Here is a 22,360-nt window from a genome sequence, read left to right on the forward strand (position 1 = left end):
TACCGAAAAAAAAAAAAAAAAGCTATTTCAGCAACTGTGATTGGCATAAACTAGTTTAACTTTAATTAGATATAAAACTTAAGAAAACAAAGTGATGTAGAAAAGCTTGGCTATGTCTAGTACAGATAAACCACAAAGCCTCTCTTTGCACTGATGTCTGAGGTTCCATATTGATTTTTTAGAATATCTTTTTCTTTTCAAGACAAGATACGTTATACACAGAGGCATAATCGGATGTGGTATCAGGTAATTTGCCCTCATCTTCTCCTACTCAGAGATGGCACAGTCTGTGGCCCCTTAAATTCTGGAGTGACATTTAATTGATGTTTATCTTGTCATGGAAAATGGCTCATGAACAGAGGTGGTATTTTCCCAACCACATAGAAATACTGGGTTTAGAAAACAAGTCTGACCCAACACAAAAGACTTCACTCAGCCCAGATAAAACACTATCATTAGCTAAAATGAAACGTATTTCTGATGGTTTTCTATTTATATAGCAGTATAGAATAAGACTGTAAATCACTAAGCTATCAGAATTCAATTGTATACTATTTGTCACGCTGCTGACCAACATAGAGCTTCCATTTTTCCGTGAAATATGCTGCCAAATTCCCTGGTGCATCTGACCTCGTGCTTCTCCTCATGTCCAAAGCTCAACAGTAAGAGTGCAGATACTCACAAACACCGTTCCCAGATCCTTGCTTCCCGGCCCATGCCTGAGGCTCGAGAATGGGAGACTGGGAGACACATTTGTGCTAAGATTGAGATACCCTACGCTCAGGATCTATTCCTTATTTATGCTTTTGATGTTGGAAAATATATTAGAAATAAATCATGTGATGTTCAAGGACTGGCAAAGGACATTTAAAAAAATAGACAAGTTGGGAAGCAACTAATCATAGTGAGGAGATAAGACGGAGGAAATTTTGAAACTATAAGGCAAAAGGGTGGCCTAGTCAATGGGTAGGGACATTATTTCTAGAATATGAGTGAAAAGATTTCCCTGATGTAAGAAATATCTCACTTGATCAAAATAAAGGAACTCCCATGACGGTTTTAGTCAATATTAGATACTGACAGGTAAATTACCGACACAGCTGTGATGCAGAAACTCTGGGATTCTTTCTTTCCTGGATGCTACTGGATAAAAGGGCATCTCATTTAATATGCAGTAGGAGGTGATGTGGAGTTCTTAGCTGCTTACATATCATCTCATTAAAGGAACTCAGAATGAAGTGAAGAGTAAAGAAATTAAGTTACTGCTTCATGCTTTGGAAGAGGGGGGAAGAGAAAGAAAAGTGTAAAGAGGTGTCTTGTTAACTGCGGTGCTGTGTTTGTTTCCTAGTTATATTCTCTACCAAGAAAAACATGGGTAACAGTCAATGAGCCCTACCTGTGGTCTTTATTGAAGTTAAAATAATGTATAGACAAATGCAAAATATAATTTTATTTACCAGATTCTTTTTTTTTTTACATATAAACTTTCCATATAAAAACATGTCCAGGACTTCACAACTACTTTTCATTTTCAAAAAACAAATCCAAACTTACCAGCCTTTTGGTTAAAAACAATAGGAATTGATCTGAGTCCAGTGTTCTTAAATCCCACTTAACACTTCTTATCTGTGTGTTCTATGATGGCAGAGCTTGCCAGCAATAGGGATACTGCTCTTAAGAAATTATACTTTAAAACATATTAAAACGTAGTTTTTGGCAGTTGGAGTGCCCAATTTTCCTTTATGGCATGGGCAACCTTAAGAAAAATATTTTGAGAGCTCAGTTCTTCTCACATTAAATACAAGCTGAAAAGGTGAATGGTACTAGGCAAATGGTCAGCGTGCCTCTCTGGTCATATGTTCGACTTCGAACCTTGTATGAAGTTCTGCTTTCACAGCCGCTAATCCACGGGCCTCCATAGGGCAGGACTTGAGGTGGGTGAACACCTCGGAAATCCTTCGCTATCAGTTCAGCAGGATGCTGATGATTTCATTTGACGTTGAAAAAGCAAGGAGAGAGATGTTAGGCTTATGCTATTCCCGCCACGCTAGTGTTAGATGTCGTGACTGTTTTTATTTTATGGACAGCACAATTCAGTTTAAAAACAGACCACGCAGCGCCAACGTGTGGGCATCCGCTGGTAGGTCGGCCGCGTTGACGAGCTAGAGAACAACTGCTTATCAGCCCACTATTTATGGATTCACTTGTGCATTTCAGGCACATCGGTGAGGAGAACTCTCAGGTACATTTCTCAGCCCAGCTGATAAACAGTACAGCTGCCACCGGGATGCAGTGCCTGACATCATCCTGCCGTGCGGTCTGTGCAGAAAGGTTCGCTGTTGGTAAAGATGAAAAGGACTGCAGATGTCATCTTCCAAATGCTGTGCTTTTTTAGGTAGTCCATTGAAAGTCCAGTGCTCCAAAACCAGTACTAGGAAGCTGGTTTCACTATATTCTCCTCGAGGTTTATTTTGTTCAAAACCCCAAGTTTCAGTGAAGACGAGTCATCGGCCCACACGATGGATGTAGACAAACTTTTTTTTTAGTTCTGAAAATCGATTTCCTCTGATGTTTATGTAGCAGCTGTTTCAACTTGTCTTTGAAAAAGCTGGTTGTGAGAGTGTAGAGGATTGGGTTCAAGGCACTGTTTACTGGGAGGAAAAAAATGACGACCCAGGAAGTGATTGTTTCTGAGAAGGAAACGAAGTGTGAAAGAAAGCTGAGGTTTTCATAGACACAAGACACATAACATTTTATAGTCAAAGCTACTTTTGAGACGGCTACGTGGCTCGTTTACGTCCTCTCTCACCTCATGGAAAAGCTCTCTGCTGGAAGAGCACGGGAGCTACGAATTCAAGGTCCTACCACCGACTTTTCTTTCAGAAACGACTTCGCACGTTGTTACGAAACAACGTGGGAGGAGATATGTGAAAACACTTCATACACTATAAATTGATACATAATGTATTTTTCTTGTTTTCATTGCCCTTTCTTATAGAAAAATAAGAAAATGAGGAAATAATTCATAATCAATAGGACAGTGTCCAGGACTAGAAGGTTCTGGTCCAGAGTCAGCTCTGACCTTGGTCTGAATTTCAGTCCTGAAGGTCTTCCTGCCCCGCCCTCATATCCCCGCTGCTATATTCAGAGTGCAGTCAGAAGATGTGAAGAGCAAAAAAGAATATATCTCCAAACTCAACGAATTCCTTCTGTGTGAGGGCTTACAAAGGCTAATAGAATATTAAGGGAAATATGCCAGAAAAAGTGAGGAGAAATTTTGGATGGCAGTGTCCTTTCTGAATTCAGTTGTCCCTCAGTATCCACCATGGAAGTGGTTCCAGGAGCTCCACAGACACCGAAATCCACAGGTTCTCAAGTCCGTTAAATAAAATGGCATAGTATTTGCATACTATGCAAATACGTTTGTATTTAGCATACCTTAGATTTATTAAATGATATTACTATATTATCTGTCCTTAATTTTAAAAAAATTAGATATGAACAGTTTGTGACTGAAGAAAAACAGTCAGTTGTTTTTTGTCTGTTGTGTCCCCAAAGGAGGTTGTGATCAGGAATGAGACTTCCTGTTCGTCTCAGGATGACTCACTGATGTAAGGTGAGCAGGTAAGTCCTGAGATGGGAGGGCTGAAGCCAGCTTATCTTTGGGGCTGACCCCATGTACTCTCAGTGACCTACCATGATGGAGCAGACCCCAGAGTTCTTGGAGGGTGGGGACAGGGGGCATTCAGGTCCATGAATGTAGCAATTTCTACAACACTATGGCGAGTTGGGCAAGCAAGGAGGGGCTTAGTCAAGTGTGGTAAAGACTTCTCTCCTAGGTGCACTGAGGTATTCAAGACAAACCTCAAAGGACTGAACTATAAAATGTAGAGAAAGACCAATGTGTGGCCCAATAACATTTTCACGATTTTTTTTCCTGTTCTAGTTCCATATCATGATCTAAAATGTCTTAGACTCTCTCCAAGAATAATGATTACTACCCCTGCTATCAGAAAACCTTGTTGTGAGACTAAGCTCATAGGTTAAGGGGATGCTGCATGTCATTTTGCAGTGAGGCATTTGGCAAGGCAGAGGGACATAAATAGTTGCAGGTGTTTGTTACTTGTACATTCATCACTCTTTTATAAGGGCTTCTGATATGTCAACCCCATGCTCGACACTTCTTTTGTTTTTATCCAAAAGATTTCATATTCCATGGAATCTCATTATAAAGACATACAAACAGAATTTCACAAAATCGATTTATCTTAGGCCTATTGTCAGAAAGTTTAGTTAAGAATAAAATAAGATGACTGTTAAAGTTGTTCCTCTGGTACAAATCCTGAAAACATCTTCTACCAAGATGAAGAAGGCAATTCCTGCCCTGGAGGAACACTCCAAATAGATCTGCAATAGGCTGAAAAAGTGAGTTGAAGATGATCCCAAAGTTTGTTTCCCTGAGGGTTGGGCAAAAGCCCTGGGTGGACCCTAGGATGGCTACAATTTCTAGGTCCCAGAAAGGCCTTCAAGCAAAATCCTAACTAATGAAAGGTGATTTTCTCTGGTTGAAGTAGGGGTGGGGCCTTTTAGATAGGCACTTTCTGGAACATTAGACCTCCACAGGGCACAGTGTGACAACCACGTGGCTAGGGCCATGAAATAGGCTGGTGGTTCTTAACCAGGGGTGTGCACCTTAGAATCACAAAACACCCATGTAGAGGCCTTGGCCCCTATAGACTAAATTCAGAGGCCCAGGGTGAAACCTGGACATGTATATTTTGTTTTGTTTTAGGTACTCTTCGTGAAGCACCACTATGTAGCTCAAGTGGAAGCAAGACACTAAGACTTAGTTTTCCTCTGTCTCCTGTGTGTTTGTTATTCTTGTCTGGGTTGCACCATTACTTGGTTCCTATCTTAGAATACTGATTATAAAACACTTAGGAAATCCTAAACCTTTGTATTCAAGTTGTAGGTATTTATGGAGAACTTACTATATGTGACGGACTGTATTCTTGCCTCGTCAAACAAAGGGCATAAGAAAGCACAACGTACTTGGGAATAACAGAAGGGACTGACCTGGTATTTCCAGCCGGAAGAGGGAAAGGATTTTAATTACAAATACAGGAATCCAGCAGATGGCATCAGAGATCACTATAAAAAAGAAACGGTTTGCGACGGCCGCCTCTCTTCCAGTGTTACTCCTCGCTTCTGAAGTCTGCAAGGCAGTTCTTTGAATGGAACAGAACATAATAGTATAGGAAAACACAATGATGAGAAAAGCCAGCGAATTCACACCTGTTGGGAAAAGCACACCTCTTAACATCTCAGGTGTATAAATCAACAGTAGAAATACTGTGTTACTTAGATGTTCAATATGGTGCCTCTTCCCCTCCCCTGAACTTCCAGGAAGCATTCTTGTTATAAGCCCAGTGGTAAATCAGCTAAAACCCTGAATCCAAGGCTATAAACTGGAACAAGTTAAAAAAACTGGGTTTGCCACATCAAAAAGATATTTTAAATACATAAACACGTTTCCAAGAATTGTAGACTTTGAAATTCATATCTACGTATATCATGAGGTAAATTTTAGCTCTTTTAAAGCAGGAAGACAGCTATTTCATTTTTAGTTCTCTGCAAATTCAAACCTTGAGGGATTACTGTAATCACAGGCACAGCTCAGGAAATCAGTACGCCCCTATTCCTTTAACTTATAAACATGAATAAGTATCCTTGGAACATCAACAAGACAATAGCCTCCGAAACATTATTTTTTATGTTTTTTGGTCTTAGAAAAATAATACATAGGACTAAAATACATTTTTATTTTTTCTTCAGATTGCCCACAGTAATCTCAACTAAAATTCAGAACCTTTGAGACTTGTTTTAGAAAAACAAGGAATACCAGAAAAATTAAAAATTCAACTATATAAATTACTCTTTTAGGGTCAAATATGTTCAGAAGATTCTCACTTATCATTATCGTATAATGCTGACTTCTTTGTTGCTGTTATGTTCTTGCTATCATAAAAATCCTAAAACTGATCATCTTATTCCTTATAGTGAACATAAAATTCCCATATAATTTCAAAGTTATTTGAAAAATGTTCATCTGATTAGACTGTATGTAAGACTGGTGAAGTCTAGGGAAAAAAATCTACAAATTCAAGGTGTTCCATTGTTTTTATCCAAAAGATTTCATATTCCATGGAATCTCATTATATATTCATATAAATAGAATTTCACAAAATTAATTTATCTCAGGTCTACTGTCAGAAAGTTTAGTTAAGAATAAAATAAGGGAGAAGCTTCAAGATGGCTGAAGAGTAAGACGCGGAGATCACCTTCCTCCCCACAGATACAGCAGAAATACATCTACACATGGAACAACTCCTACAGAACACCTACTGAACGCTGGCAGAAGACCTCAGACCTCCCAAAAGGCAAGAAACTCCCCCACGTACCTGGGTAGGGCAAAAGAAAAAGGAAAAAACAGAGACAAAAGAATAGGGACGGGACCTGCACCAGTGGGAGGGAGCCATGAAGGAGGAAAGGTTTCCACACACTAGGAAGCCCCTTTGGGGGCAGAGACTGCGGGAGGCAGAGGGGGGAAGCTTCGGGGCCGCGGAGGAGAGCACAGCAAGAGGGGTGCGGAGAGCAAAGCGGAGAGATTCCCGCACAGAGGATCGGTGCCGACCGGCACTCACCAGCCCGAGAGGCTTGTCTGCTCACCCGCCGGCGCGGGCGGGGCTGAGAGCTGAGGCTCGGGCTTCGGAGGTTGGATCGCAGGGAGAGGACTGGGGTTGGCGGTGTGAACACAGCCTGAAGGGGGCTAGTGCACCACGGCTAGCTGGGAGGGAGTCTGGGACAAAGTCTGGACCTGCCGAAGAGGCAAGAGGCCATTGTGTCGGGGTGTGCGAGGAGATGGGATTCAGAGCGCCGCCTAAACGAGCTCCAGAGACGGGAGCGAGCCGCGGCTTCAGCGCAGACCCCAGAGACGGGCATGAGACACTAAGGCTGCTGCTGCAGCCACCAAGAATCATGCGTGCAAGCACGGGTCACTGTCCACAACTCCCCTCCTGTGAGCCTGTGCAGCCCGCCACTGCCAGGGTCCCGTGACCCAGGGACAACTTCCCCGGGAGAATGCACGGCGCGCCTCAGGCTGGTGCAACGTCTCGCCGGCCTCTGCCGCCACAGGCTCGCCCCGCATCTGTACCCCTCCCTCCCCCCGGCCTGAGTGAGCCAGAGCCCCCGAATCAGCTGCTCCTTTAATCCCGTCCCATTTGAGCGGGGAACAGATGCCCTCAGGTGACCTACACGCAGAGGCGGGGCCAAATCCAAACCTGAGCCCCTGGGAGCTGTGTGAACAAAGAAGAGAAAGGGAAATCTCTCCCAGCAGCCTCAGGAGCAGTGGATTAAATCTCCACAGTCAACTTGATGTACCTGCATCTGTGGAATACCTGAATAGACAACGAATCATCCCAAATTGAGGAGGTGGACTTTGGGAGCAAAGATATATATATATATTTTTTCCTTTTTCTCTTTTTGTGAGTGTGTATGTGTATGCTTCTGTGTGTGATTTTGTCTTTATAGCTTTGCTTTTACCATTTGTCCTAGGGTTCTGTCTGCCCGTTTTTTGTGTGTGTGTTTTCTTTTTATTACTTAAAAATTTTTTTTTCTTAATAATTATTTTTTCTTTTAATAACTTTATTTTATATTATTTTACTTTATTTTATCTTCTTTCTCTATTGATTTCTATTTTTTCTCCCTTTTATTCTGAGCTGTGTGGAGGACAGGCTCTTGGTGCTCCAGCCAGGCGTCAGGGCTGTGCCTCTGAGGTGGCAGAGCCAAGTTCAGGACACTGGTCCACAAGAGAGCTCCCAGCTCCAGGTAATATCAAACGGCGAAAATATCCCAGAGATCTCCATCTCAACACCAGCACCCAGCTTCACTCAACGACCAGCAAGCTACAGTGCTGGACACCCGATGTCAAACAACTAGAAAGACAGGAACACAACCCCACCCATTAGCAGAGAGGCTGCCTAAAATCATAATAAGGCCACAGACACCCCAAAACACACCACCAGACATGGACCTGCCCACCAGAAAGACAAGATCCAGCCTCATCCACCAGAACACAGGCACAAGTCCCCTCCACCAGAAAGCCTACACAACCCACTGAACCAACCTTAGCCACTGGGGACAGACACCAAAAACAATGGGAACTATGAACCTGCAGCCTGTGAAAAGGAGATCCCAAACACAGTAAGTTAAGCAAAATGAGAAGACAGAAAAACACACAGCAGGTAAAGGAGCAAGGCAAAAACCCACCAGACCTAACAAATGAAGAGGAAATAGGCAGTCTACCTGAAAAAGAATTCAGAGTGATGATAGTAAAGATGATCCAAAACCTTGGAAATAGAATAGAGAAAATACAAGAAACATTTAACAAGGACCTAGAAGAACTAAAGAACAAACAGACAATGATGAACAACACAATAAATGAAATTTAAAATTCTCTAGAAGGGATCAATAGCAGAATAACTGAGGCAGAAGAATGGATAATGGACCTGGAAGATAAAATAGTGGAAATAACTACTGCAGAGCAGAATAAAGAAAAAAAAATGAAAAGAATTGAGGACAGTCTCAGAGCCCTCTGGGACAACATTAAATGCACCAACATTCGAATTATAGGGGTCCCAGAAGAAGAAGAGAAAAAGAAACGTACTGAGAAAATACCTGAAGAGATTATAGTTGAAAATTTCCCTAATATGGGAAAGGAAATAGTTAATCAAGTCCAGGAAGCACAGAGAGTCCCATACAGGATAAATCCAAGGAGAAACGCCAAGACACATATTAATCAAACTATCAAAAATTAAATACAAAGAAAAAATATTAAAAGCAGCAAGGGAAAAACAACAAATAACACACAAGGGAATCCCTATAAGGTTAACAGCTGATCTTTCAGCAGAAACTCTGCAAACCAGAAGGGAGTAGCAGGACATATTTAAAGTGATGAAGGAGAAAAACCTACAACCAGCATTACTCTACCCAGCAAGGATCTCATTCAGATTTGATGGAGAAATTAAAACCTTTACAGAGAAGCAAAAGCTAAGAGAATTCAGCACCACCAAACCAGCTTTACAACAAATGCTAAAGGTACTTCTCTAGGCAGGAACCACAGGAGAAGGAAACGACCTACAATAACAAACCCAAAACAATTAAGAAAATGGTAATAGGAACATACATATTGATAATTACCTTAAATGTAAATGGATTAAATGCTCCCATGAAAAGACACAGACTAGCTGAATGGATACAAAAACAAGAGCCATATATATGCTGTCTACAAGAGACCCACTTCAGACCTAGGACACATACAGACTGAAAGTGAGGGGATGGAAAAAGATATTCCATGCAAATGGAAATCAGAAGAAAGCTGGAGTAGCAATTCTCATATCACACAAAATAGACTTTAAAATAAAGAGTATTACAAGAGACAAAGAAGGACACTACCTAATGATCAGGGGATCGATCCAAGAAGAAGATATAACAATTGTAAATATTTATGCACCCAACATAGGAGCACCTCAATACATAAGGCAAATACTAACAGCCATAAAAGGGGAAATCGACAGTAACACATTCATAGTAGGGGACTTTAACACCCCACTTTAACCAATAGACAGATCATCCAAAATGAATATAAATAAGGAAACACAAGCTTTAAATGATACATTAGAAAAGATGGACTTAATTGATATTTATCGGACATTCCATCCAAAAACAACAGAATACACCTTCTTCTCAAGTGCTCATGGAACATTCTCCAGGAGAGATCATATCTTGTGTCACAAATCAAGCCTTGGTAAATTTAAGAAAATTGAAATCATACCAAGTATCTTTTCTGACCACAACGCTATGAGACTAGATATCAATTACAGGAAAAAATCTGTAAATAATACAAACACATGGAGGCTAAACAATACACTACTAAATAACCAAGATATCACTGAAGAAATCAAAGAGGAAGTCAAAAAAATACCTAGAAACAAATTACAATGAAAACAGGACCACCCAAAACCTTTGGGATGCAGCAGAAGCAGTTCTAAGAGGGGAGTTTATAGCTATACAATCCTACCTTAAGAAACAAGAAACATCTCAAATAAAAAACCTAACCTTACACCTAAAGCAATTAGAGAAAGAAGAACAAAAAAAACCCAACGTTAGCAGAAGGAAAGAAATCATAAAGATCAGATCAGAAATAAATGAAAAAGAAATGAAGGAAACGATAGCAAGGATCAGTAAAACTAAAAGCTGGTTCTTTGAGAAGATAAACAAAATTGATAAACCATTAGCCAGACTCATCAAGAAAAAAAGGGAGAAGACTCAAATCAATAGAATTAGAAATGGAAAAGGAGAAGTAACAACTGACACTGCAGAAATACAAAGGATCATGATGATTACTACAAGCAACTCTATGCCAATAAAATGGGCAACCTGGAAGAAATGGACAAATTCTTAGAAATGCACAACCTTCCAAGACTGAACCAGGAAGAAATAGAAAATATGAACAGACCACTCACAAGCACTGAAATTGAAACTGTGATTAAAAATTTTCCAGCAAACAAAAGCCCAGGACCAGATGGCTTCACAGGTGAATTCTATCAAACATTTAGAGAAGAATTGTCACCTATCCTTCTCAAACTCTTCCAAAATATAGCAGAGGGAGGAACACTCCCAAACTCATGCTACGAGGCCACCATCACCCTGATACCAAAAGCAGACAGAGATGTCACAAAGAAAGAAAACTACAGGCCAGTATCACTGATGAACACAGATGCAAAAATCCTCAACAAAATACTAGCAAACAGAATCCAACAGCACATTAAAAGGACTGTACAGCACGATCAAGTGGGGTTTATCTCAGGAATGCAAGGATTCTTCAGTATATGCAAATCAATCAATGTGATACACCATATTAACAAATTGAAGGAGAAAAACCATATGATCATCTCAATAGATGATAGTTCTTTTGCCCTTTATCTGGGCCTTTTCCCTGGCTGTGGGTCTCTAGCTCCTGGAACATGACCTCTGCCTTCACTTGGCTAATGTGTCCTCATCCTCTGGGGCTCCGTTTGGATTCATTTCTACTGGGATGTCTTCCCTGATCCTCAGATCTGGGGCTCCTAGAACATCCTGTACTCCTCCTTCGTGGCATCTGTCAGCCTGTGGCATGAGGACGTGTTTCCTTGTCTTCATCCTTCTTTCTGGCTGCAGATCTGTGGGGCCAATCTGTTTTTTCTCCAGTTCCCAAAATGGTGCCTGGCCTATAGGAGGTGCTTAATAAGTCCTGTTTGAACCAATGAATGTACAGTAGTGTGTGTGCATATGTGTGTGTGAGGGAGAGAGGGTTTCCACGAAGTGCACCTATGCCAGGAATGGCTTACAACATTGTAGGTGTGCCATAGCCACGAAAAAATGGCTATCAAATAGGGTTTATGTGAGGAGTATTATTAAAATGGTGCAAATAAAGTGTTTTCTTTTTCAAAGGAAGAAGAGAAGGAATAGATGGAGAATAGCTGGGAGGGGTGGTTAGGACCATTTTGTGATGGGCTTTAAGTGACTAATTTAAACTTGGCCTTGGTTGTAGGGAGTTCCTGAAAGTCTCTGAGCAGAAGATACTCAGTCCTTTTGGTACTCAGGTAGTGAACAGATAAATAGGAAAGAGAAGACCCCAGAAGCCAAAAGACCAGTGAGGGCTAATGTAATAATTCAGGGCAGAGGTCATAAGGCTTTAAGCAAAGGTGACAGCAGTAGGTAGAGACTGGAAGAAAGAGAAGGCAAAGGTGTATTTCGAGGGAAAAGTATTTGATGAAAAAGAAAGGATGAGGACTTCTCTGGTGGCGCACTGGTTAAGAACCTGCCTGCCAATGCAGGGGACACAGCTTCAATCCCTGGTCCGGGAAGATCCCACATGCCACAGAGCAACTAAGCCCATGCACCACAACTACTGAGCCTGTACTCCAGAGCCCGCGAGCCACAACTATTGAGCCCGCGCGCCTAGAGCCTGTGCTCCACAACAAGAGAAGCCACCGCAATGAGAAGCCTGCGCACCGCAACAAAGAGTAGCCCCCGCTCACCACAACGAGAGAAAGCCCGCGCACAGCAACGAACACCCAAAGCAGCCAAAAATAAATTAATTAATTTAAGAAAAAGGTAACGAATATTAAAAAAAACGAAAGGATGATGGAGCTTATTGACTTCTTAGATGAGGGGACAAGATGAGAAGGGAGAATCAAAATGATAATACTGCCCTAGTTAAAGAGGGGACATGGGAATGGCCTTAGTTTTAAGCAAGAGAGATACCTACTAGACAATTTTAAAAGTTTTTTAATCTTTAAGGGCTAAACTTCTCATTCATTTGTAATAGAAAAGGTAGCGTTTTCTTTTCTAAAACCCTTAATTCTCCCTCTTTAATTAGGGAGAATTAAGAAAACTAAAAAGCAAAGAGTTTTATTAAGCACCCTTCCGTTGCGGACTTTGGAACTGCATTTACAAAAGGTAATAAACCTTCCTGGTATTTCCATTCAGATAATCTCCTGCTAGTCAGTTTCAAGAATTTTATTATTATTTATTTAGCTCATATCTAGACTGTAAAAAAATGAGTTCAAATAACTTGGTAGCACCACAGGACAAGGCAGTGAACTAGAATTCCTCCAGCTCATTGTCACTTTGTATGAACATGAAATCAAAGGGTCTTACAGATAATAAAAAGATCATTCAGAGATCCTGACAGTATGTGTTTGCTTTCCATACTAAACCTCTATAATAAAAAATTTAATAAAACCTCCTATAAATACACAGCAAGGACTTTACTTTAAAAAAGAAAACAGTCTTGACTATATTTGTTTACTTTCTGAAACGGAGAACTATGGCTTTACTGAAATCCATGGTATTGCTACAAAAATAACGTTTGTCCAGGAAATGAAAAATATAATTTACCTAGGAAAATTCCAAGAGAATACCCTTTGCTTCCAATATCTTCTGTTTGGTCATAATAAAGTGGGAAACATACTCCATTTTTTCCATAAAAGTTTCCAAAATAATCCTCCTTCCAAAATGGAATCACAGCTATTAAAAATCCCACAATCCAGATGCCAATAAGGATGACCGAGGTCTGCCGTTTTCCAGGACGGATGTTACTGAAGGGAAAGACGACGGCCAGGAACTTCTCCAAAGTCAAGTACGTCAGCAAGAGGACGGAGACCTCGGTGGACAGCATGGCCAGGAAGCCCAGGAGGCGGCACTGTGAGCTCTCCATCCACACCAACGCGTACTTCTGATACTGCCCACGGTATTTTAGATCAAAGAAGCCAACGAAGAACAAATAAACACCCATCAGGCAGTCCGCACCTATTGAAGAGTCATAGAATGTATGTTGGTAGTTCCAGCATCTCCGTCTTAGTTTTCTGATTTAGGTCTGCTTCCTTCTTCCTGTATTAAATGAACTAACGGAAAACCTACAATAGTGCCTAGAAGCCAATGGACTTCAAAAGGTGTACTATTTCTAAAGTACTACACTGCATCTTTGTTTTACAATTTTGAAAAAAATGGTGGTGGGAAGATAATTTGCGGAGGTATGGGGGGGGTCTAGGTTTTAAACAGTAAAAAATATTACTAACATAGTTAATAAAAGGAATAATTTTCTGGGCTTGAGGAGCATGGATGCTATTGCAATTGAAGGTTAAACAAAACATAGTTCTGTAACCCACAACCTGTCCTCTATAATCCATCCCTTAACTCATCGGCTCCCTGTTACCCCATTTCGAAGACATAACTCACTGCAGATTCATGCAATCCAGAAAAGAGTAGCCAAAGAGAACAATAGTACCTTCATACTTAAAAAAACTGCCCAGCATATATAATTCATATTAAACGCCATCTGCTGAATGCCAATATAATCTAGAGCACAGCTCTCCGAAGATATCCTTAATTCATTTATATAGGAAACATACTTACAACAAAGGATTTTGATGGACGTAGCATGGGTCATGTTTTCAGCTTTAATGAAAGATCTCATGCCAATGACAAAAAGATTTCCAAAGCAGGTTATGAAAGCTATAACCCAGACAAATATTCTGAGGATATTGTTAGCCAAGAGGTCCTCAAATGAAGAAATGCCGTCAGTCAAGGGCATACATATTCGGACATGGGAAGCATAGGAGCAGTATCGAAAGTTTTTGAAATAACTAAAGTCAAAGGGAAAAAAGAGTCACTTTACAGCAATGACACAGAAATGACAGTTGCAGTCCTATTAGGGCTGCAGCTGTGTTAGGTATGTGGCTTCACTAGGCTTGGTTATTTTATTTTATTTTGCGGTACGCGGGCTTCTCACTGTTGTGGCCTCTCCCATTACGGAGCACAGGCTCCGGACGCGCAGGCTCAGCGGCCATGGCTCACGGGCCCAGCCGCCCCGCGGCATGTGGGATCTTCCCGGACCGGGGCACGAACCCGTGTGCCCTGCATGGGCAGGCGGACTCTCAACCACTGCGCCACCAGGGAAGCCCCTAGGCTTGGTTATTTTTGTTTAGTAGTGATTATGTAATTACAGAGTTCTTCATTAAATATTACATTACTCTAGGCAGTGTTCTTCCTTTAAAGGTGAAGAACCTAAAGAACATAGGTATATGCTGTGGCTTGTCTGAGATGAGTCGGGGAGGACATGAGAATGGGAAATCTCCAGGACTCTACTTTTCCACATCACCTTGGGTGATTGTCTAGGGTATTACAAAAAAGTAGATTGTCATTGTTAAGTTGATCTTTAGCAAACATTCAGGGGCTTCAGTTTGGGATATAAGGGACCCACGGAGTAGCTCACTAAAAACATTCCTGTTGGGCTTCCCTGGTGGCACAGTGGTTGAGAGTCCGCCTGCCGATGCAGGGCACACGGGTTCGTGCCCCGGTCCGGGAAGATCCCACATGCCGCGGAGCGGCTGGGCCTGTGAGCCATGGCCGCTGAGCCTGCGCGTCCGGAGCCTGTGCTCCGCCACGGGAGAGGCCACAACAGTGAGAGGTCCGCGTACCGCAAAACAACAACAACAAAACAAACAAAATAAAACATTCCTGTCTTGTACTTAGTTTTAAGTATATTCACTTAAACTAGCCTTCTTTTCCCTGATACAGGCAGGAAGGGAAGGCCCCTGAGACTAGGAGAATTCAGTCTCATTGAAGTGAGGAGGAGAAGCAGCTGCCTTAAACACAGATTCCTTAACAGGGCCTGGAAGGACTTAAGACCATTTCCATTTCCAGAGAAAATACAGGCCTGTCTGTGATCAATGTGTTTATGGTCTAAGTGTGTGGAATCTTGAAGGGCTGGAATTGGGGAGATCATTTGGTTTACTGCCATTCTCCAAACCTGTTATGTTTAGGATTTTCTCCCATAAAACTCATTTTATTTTTATATTCGTTCACCACCTCTTTTAGTTCTTTTCTCTTCATCTAATATTTTTTTGTCATCTGCCCAGTCAATTGCTGAACTAGCAAGTTAAAGAAAGTTTGTTTATATATTTTTTACATTTATATATGTAGATAAAATTGCTTTGGTAAAAAAAATTCCATTGGATACAATTAAAAGAGCAATTAACTGTTTTATTTTAAAAAGCCAATGTTCTCAACATATGAATACTATATCCTCTGCACTTTTTAAAAACTTCTGACGTTCAATATAATACAACAATTTAAAAACATTTGAAAGATAAGGTACAGCATGGTGATTATAGTTAATAATACTGTCTTGTATATTTAAAAGTAGCTAAGAGAGTAGATCTTAAAAGTTCTCATCACAAGAAAAAATTTGTAACAATGTGTGGTGACGGATGTTAACTAGACTCACTGTGGTGATCATTTTGCAATATATACAAATATTGAATCATTACCTTGTACACAGGAAACTATAATGTTGTATGTCAATTATATCACAGTAAAAAAGTGAAAATAAAAATAAAGTAGAAGAAAATTTGAAAAAAAAAAGAGAGGCAGGGAAAAAAAAAAAAAGAAAGCTTTACTTTGCCCCGGCTTCCAGGCCTCCCATGATTGGACCCCTGGCTACCCTGATCTGCCTCAGCACTTCCTGTCTGTGCTCACTCCACCCAGACACGTCAGCTCCCTTCTAATCCTCGAAACAAGCCAGGCTCACCCCCTTCTCAGTGCAGTGCTTTTGCTTTTCTCTCTTGCTGGAAGAATCTTCCAGGAAGAATTGTCTCCTTCCACTCAGGGCTGCCTGACTGTCACATCTCTGACTTCTAGGTGAACTACCTACATCCTCCTTCCTTCCCTTTATCTTGCTATACTTTTCTTCCCAGCATTTCTTAATGATTAATTTGTTAACTAGTTTACTTTCTGGTTCCCAAAGCTAAATGGAAGCTCCGTGAGGCAGACACTTCTCTCTCCCATTCATCCCTGTGTTCTCCCTGGCATGAGGGAAGTACTCAACAAATACTTGTTAGATGGCAAATGAATGATGCATGGTTTAGTGCTGGGTATGTCACACAGAGATACTGAAGGCTATCCCTGCCCTTAAGTAGCTTATGGTGGTCCAACCTCTCCTCCCACTGGGACCAGGGCGCTGGTTGGCAGGTGGACGTGTTTCAATAAATGATGGGCAAGGAAGATGAAAGAAGAATCGCTAGGTCACTTAGTAGGGAAGTAACTAAGTTCACACATTTTCTGTTAATTGTTGGGTCCTTCTTGACCTCAACCTGCGGTTCATATTTAAAGCAGCAGCTTCTCCATCAAGTTCTACAAAGGTTGAATTTCTCTTTTCTAAGGAGACTTCACATTCTGCCTGCAGCAAGGAAATGATAACCTTATGAAATATTTATCTACTAGAGCCACAGAAAGAGAAGTTATGAAAACCATGTGGATATACATCAAATACTTGTCTTTGGGTAATCACACCCACTGCATAGACATAAACAAAATATTCTCCCAAAAGGTCTCCTTCACACCAACCATTTCAGCCCCTTGCTGATCCCAACTTGATATCTTACATCGAATCCTCCCTATTGTTGTGGATAACAATGGTTGATTTTTGAAGTCATGAACACATTAGATTACACAGTTGATAAACAAATGATCATGTCATAAACTCCTATATTAAGACAACTTACACAGTGCACTTTAGCCAAATATATTAACGTGACTTATCAGAACTACTATAAAGATTAATTACCTCCGTTTTGCAGTGCACTCAGTAACAGAAACAACACCTGGAATTTATATAGCACCTTTCCTCTTAAGGGCTCAAAACTTAGAGTAGCTGACTGCTCACTCATGTGAGGTGAATTAATGTTTCCAGGTCTCCTGAGTACCATTAGCCAGTGACCTCATCTTGTGTCATATGTGGCATTCTGGTACCCTAATCTCTTATTGGGCCTCAACTGGATAAACAGCATGTTTCCAGAGAGAAGTATCATTCATATCAGCACATCATAATATTGAGCTCTATTTGAACAGGGACCAAAGGTGACAAAATTAAAAAGTTCTCAATAAAAAGACTTTTCTTGCATAAAAACACATTGCAGGGGCTTCCCTGGTGGTGCAGTGGTTAAGAATCCACCTGCCATGGCAGGGGACACAGCTTTGAGCCCTGGTCCGGGAAGATCCCACATGCCGCAGAGCAACTAAGCCCGTGCACCACAACTACTGAGCCCGCGTGCTATAACTACTGATGCCTGCACGCCTAGAGCCCGTGCTCCGCAACAAGAGAAGCCACCGCAACAATGAGTAGCCTCCACTCGCCACAACTAGAGAAAGCCCACGCACAGCGATGAAGACCCAATGCAGCCAAAAATAAATAAATTAATTAATTAACTAAAAAAAAAACACATTGCAGTGATACATCAGACAGTTTAAAAGAGAACATCGGCAACATTTCACCATACTTTTTTCCCCATTCTTTCATACATACGTACATGTGAGAAAGATTCTTCATGGGCTGAAACATTTCTGTGTTTATACTTGGAATCTCTATCCTTCCCAGGTCTCTGGAAAATATGCACAATAGGCTTCATGCTTTTAGGATTTAACTTTTAAATCATTGTATTCTTGGTCAATCTTAAAAACCATGCTTTAAAATCTTGTTATAAATTCAAATTAGGATGAAAATTTTACAATAAACTGTCTTAGAAAACTGCCATTTCTATTTATGCCTCCGGTAACTTGGAGCTGATTTATCATTTCCATACGCAGAACAACCTTCTAATAAAACACGTTCATTCATTTCTTTGATTTAAAAACGACAGTTGTGATTTGTATGATTGTGAAACTGGCTCTGTAGTTTGATTTTATAAACCACGAAATATGAGTTAGAGGGTTTCAGACAGGACTTGATATTATCAGCCTGAGTTTTGTCAGAATCTGGATTTAAACACAGTAATTTCTTCCTGGCCTATGTATCTTTAAGGTAGAAAACCATGGAAGCAATAATCAAAGGAGCTCCGATTCAGGACAATCATTTTCTAAGACAACAGTGGGAAGCACAATTCCTGTAATTCCTCCAACCCCATAAAATGTCCACACAGGGCTCCAATGATAACCCCTAACACTCCTCATTTATCCAGAAGCTTCTTCAAATATGGATTCTTAGAAGACACTTTAGGATGGCATGAATTAAGGGGAGTCTGCCATGTTCTCAGGAAACATAGACGGAAAGAGGATAATCTAAAAAGATAGAAACCTTTTGCTTTTTAAAGGCTTATTTTGAAAGACGTTTGATTCTCACTCAGCTTCTTTTGGGCAAATATGAATAAGGAATTCTGGACAAGGTTCTGAGTTTTCCTTTGCATACTGAGTCCTTTATAGAGGACCTTGGTGGTCAGAAATGAGACTTAGGAAACAATTCTACCACTGAATCATCACAGGGCCCCTCCTGCAGGAAACTCTGGAGTCCTTTTTAAAGGATTCCGCCCCCCCCCTTCTTTCTTTTGGTCTCTAGCTTCTCCTGAACTTATCACAATTTTACCATTACATGGATTATGTGATTATTTGATGAATAGCCTGTGGTTTTCAAAAGAGCAGAGGCTACTATATACTGAGTGCCCAAGACAGTGCTATGATTAAGTTGGTGGCTAATAAATGTTTGTAAAATAAATGTGTAAATGAATCTTTAGAGAAAAGAAAATGGGACAATAAAGAAAGAAAAGAAATGAAGAAAGGGAAGTATGGGGTAAATAGTTACTACTTTGACTTTTCAGAAAGGCACGATGTGTAACTTGATACTTTGCCTTTCGGAATTCAGTACGTAGTGAGTGAAGGGAAGATCATTTTCTCCACATCTTACGGCTTCTTGAGAGCAGGAACCAAGTCTTTTTCATCACTGGATGTTCACTAATATCTATTGAGAATCTAAATCTTGTATTAATTTCCAACAGAAAACTATTTCGCAAGAATAAAAAGTGACATTAAGGATTGGTCTTTGGAATTAAATGAAGAAAGGCTTTGGGCTGGGATGAGGTAAAGTAATATGCACTCTGTGGGGAAAAGAAAACCAAACTTTAACCAACAATGGCTATTCATGGGAGAGGAACTCCCACGCGGTTCAAAGAACAACTGGCAGAGTTCTTGGGACCATTTAAAATCTAGTATGTTTGAAATTTTAAAATACTAAACAATATTAATTGTCTGAATGTTCATATTTATGGGATAATATTTTCCTTACTGATTGAAAAGTAAAAAGCATGCTCTGAGGATTGGTATAAGTAGACTGTTGTAGGAAAGAAGAAAGGGAAAAAGTGAAAAAGTAGAGAAGTCTTATATAATTTGCTATTTGTTTTTACCGACTGCTTAGTAACAAAACTATTGCAAATTTAATTCTTTGTGAAAACTGTAAGAGATTTTCCCATATGAATCCTGTTTTCAGGAAGGAGCTATATGTAGCTTTAAACACAGAAATGGTCTTGACACACACTGAATGGTAAAAAATGAGATTTTGTTGTCATTCGGTACATACTTGATGGTAATCATATTAACAACTGTCTGAGGATGCATGCTCAAATTAAAAGCTCTCCTGTGTGTCAAATACCTGTTTAAAAATAAATGTGGTCCTAGGTAAAGCACACACACTAAAATTATAATCAACATATGGTTACACTTGACTTACAGAGACTGAAGCTGTTTAAGACTTTCAAACTGGTTCTTGTGGAGATACAAAAGAGGATTGGACGACAGATTCCTTTTGTACCATTAGAAGGGAGGAGGAAAGAAGCATGAGGATATTATTATTTTGGAAACTCAAGATGTTGCCATTTAAATCTGATGACAGTGGGAAGAAGGACTTACAGTTTTTGAAGAAGCTTCAGGTCTTTGAAAATGTGGGGTGGTAGCTCCATTATCATATTGCTAGACAGGTCCCTGTTGGTGACAGTGAAAACCCAAAGCAATTACATTGGAAATAAATGACATAGTTATCACTCCTCACAACTGTCATCATCCCATTTGATGTAACAGAAAATACAATCCAGTTTAACCAAACTGATAGCTTGTTACCCAACAAAGTCATGTGAGTCAGCCAAATGGATATGTCTTCCATCGCTTTCAGATAGGTGACATTTTGCTCATCCAGTTCCCATCTGGAATTTCCTCTCAGTCCCTCCCCAACACACTCCCAACATGGCTTCAATGTCTACTTTGATTAATTCCCTCTGTTTTAGGTACTCTTTGTACCTTCAACCATTCACTGTTTCTGTGATTCCTATTCGGTTCATGTATGTGATATCTTGTTTATCCAACTACATTAGAAGCTTTCTGAGATCAAGACCTATGTCTCCACTTATTTTGCATTCCAACTAAGAGAGTTTTGACCACATAATATCTGCCCAGATGATCTTGAATGGATAAGTTCACATATTTTTAGTCTACTTTTATATGGTACTTCATTTTTAGAAGAAATTGAGAATTGAGATCTAAATATAATAGGGCTGTCCAATCCAGAAAGAATTGCAGGGCAGTGTCCCTACAGAATGGGAAAAAGAGATTTGTCAGGATAAGAAGGAATCAGGAATCTTGAAGGGTCCAAAATATCCTCTAAGCCAGAAAAGATGTTAAAAGTGAAACAGATGTGAAATCGCCTAGGAGTCAAACAAAAGATCTTATCTATTTTTGATTTTTTGGTGCTCCTGATGGATATATGGGAGCGACAAATAACTATGACTTAGTTCTTTCTCTAAAAAAGCTTACAGTTAGAGTAAACAACTAGATTATGAAACAAGTGTTATTACACAAGTACAGAGGAAAAACAGAGGAAGGAATCATCAAACTTGGCCTGGGAAATTAGGAAGCGTTTGAGCAAAGTTTGATGATTTTTATAGGTGGAGTCAAACAAGAGCAGATTTTCAAGTGAGGATTATGCAGGACCAGAGAAACAGATGCTTGGAAGTCAGCGACATCTCCAGGAGTCAGCAAGTCGTCCAACGTGGGTGGAGGATAGAAAGGATGGGGAGATGTAGAGGAGGTGAGCCTGGAAAAGAGCCTGGAGACAAAATGGGAAGGCCATGAATGCATTCCAAGGCAGTATTTCCCAGAGTACAGTTCAGGCATCGGAAACAAGGAAGATGCTTATAATAAGAGCACTTTCCTGGTGCCACTCCAGAACTATCACACCCGAATCTCTGGAAGGGAGGCTGGTAACATGCATTTAAAGCCAGCATTCCTTGTGATTCTTCTGAACGTTAACATTTGAGAATTATGTCAAGGACTCTGCTTTATGGCAGGCAACAAGGAAGGAGAATGTTAAACAGGACAGTGGGAACATATGCCCTGGGTTATGGGATGATAATTCTGTTCGAAGAATGAAAGATAGGATGAAATGCCAGACATTCAGAGGAGGGAGACCTGGCAGGAGGCTGTGACCCTGGACCAGGTGAGAGCTGATACGGGTTGAAGGAGGCACTGGCAGGGTTTACGGTCTGATAGGACATCAAGTGTAAAGAGAGTGAGAAGGAAAGGGAACAGTCTTCTAGCCAGGCTGCCAGAAAGAATGCAGATTCCACTAAGACAGGCAAACCTAGGGGAAGAAGCTGGCTGTGGGGTAAGGGTCATCTGCAAATTAACTTAAACAAATAGATTTTGAGGGACTGTCATGACATCCAAGTGTAGACAGCCTGCCAGCTGGTGTTCTGATCTGGTGCTCCGGATGCAAGGAGCACAAGTGGGTTATGGCACAGAAGAAAGCCACGGCTGTGCACAGATCAGAGGGAGAGTGACAACAAAACAAGATGACGATGACCTTGTACACCTGGAGAACGTCCTGCAAAGTGTTACCCTGAAAAATAAAGTAGTCTTCTGTGCGAAAAGGATCTGAGTG

At 40.6% G+C, this 22,360-nt stretch overlaps 1 protein-coding gene across 2 annotated transcripts in view; it reads right to left on the bottom strand.

Moving 5' to 3' along the window:
• Positions 1-1,442: 1,442 nt before the first annotated feature.
• Positions 1,443-22,360, bottom strand: part of RXFP2 (relaxin family peptide receptor 2) — a 60,176-nt gene continuing 39,258 nt past the window's right edge. Inside the window, exons 12-18 of one of the 2 annotated variants that reach the window (XM_029210253.1) lie at positions 20,338-20,409; positions 20,159-20,230; positions 17,973-18,044; positions 14,020-14,249; positions 13,003-13,413; positions 5,077-5,295; positions 1,443-2,690 (exon numbers count right to left, since the gene is read on the bottom strand). In XM_029210253.1, the coding sequence (XP_029066086.1) occupies positions 2,491-2,690; positions 5,077-5,295; positions 13,003-13,413; positions 14,020-14,249; positions 17,973-18,044; positions 20,159-20,230; positions 20,338-20,409 (1,276 nt within the window). In that variant the 3' untranslated portion in view covers positions 1,443-2,490. The remainder of the gene's footprint in view (positions 2,691-5,076; positions 5,296-13,002; positions 13,414-14,019; positions 14,250-17,972; positions 18,045-20,158; positions 20,231-20,337; positions 20,410-22,360) is intronic. The other variant, XM_029210254.1, reaches the window with a different exon arrangement.

The sequence above is a fragment of the Monodon monoceros genome, unplaced genomic scaffold, assembly GCF_005190385.1.
Source record: "Monodon monoceros isolate NGI ecotype Baffin Bay Population unplaced genomic scaffold, NGI_Narwhal_1 Super_Scaffold_8, whole genome shotgun sequence".
Taxonomy (NCBI): Eukaryota; Metazoa; Chordata; class Mammalia; order Artiodactyla; family Monodontidae; genus Monodon; species Monodon monoceros.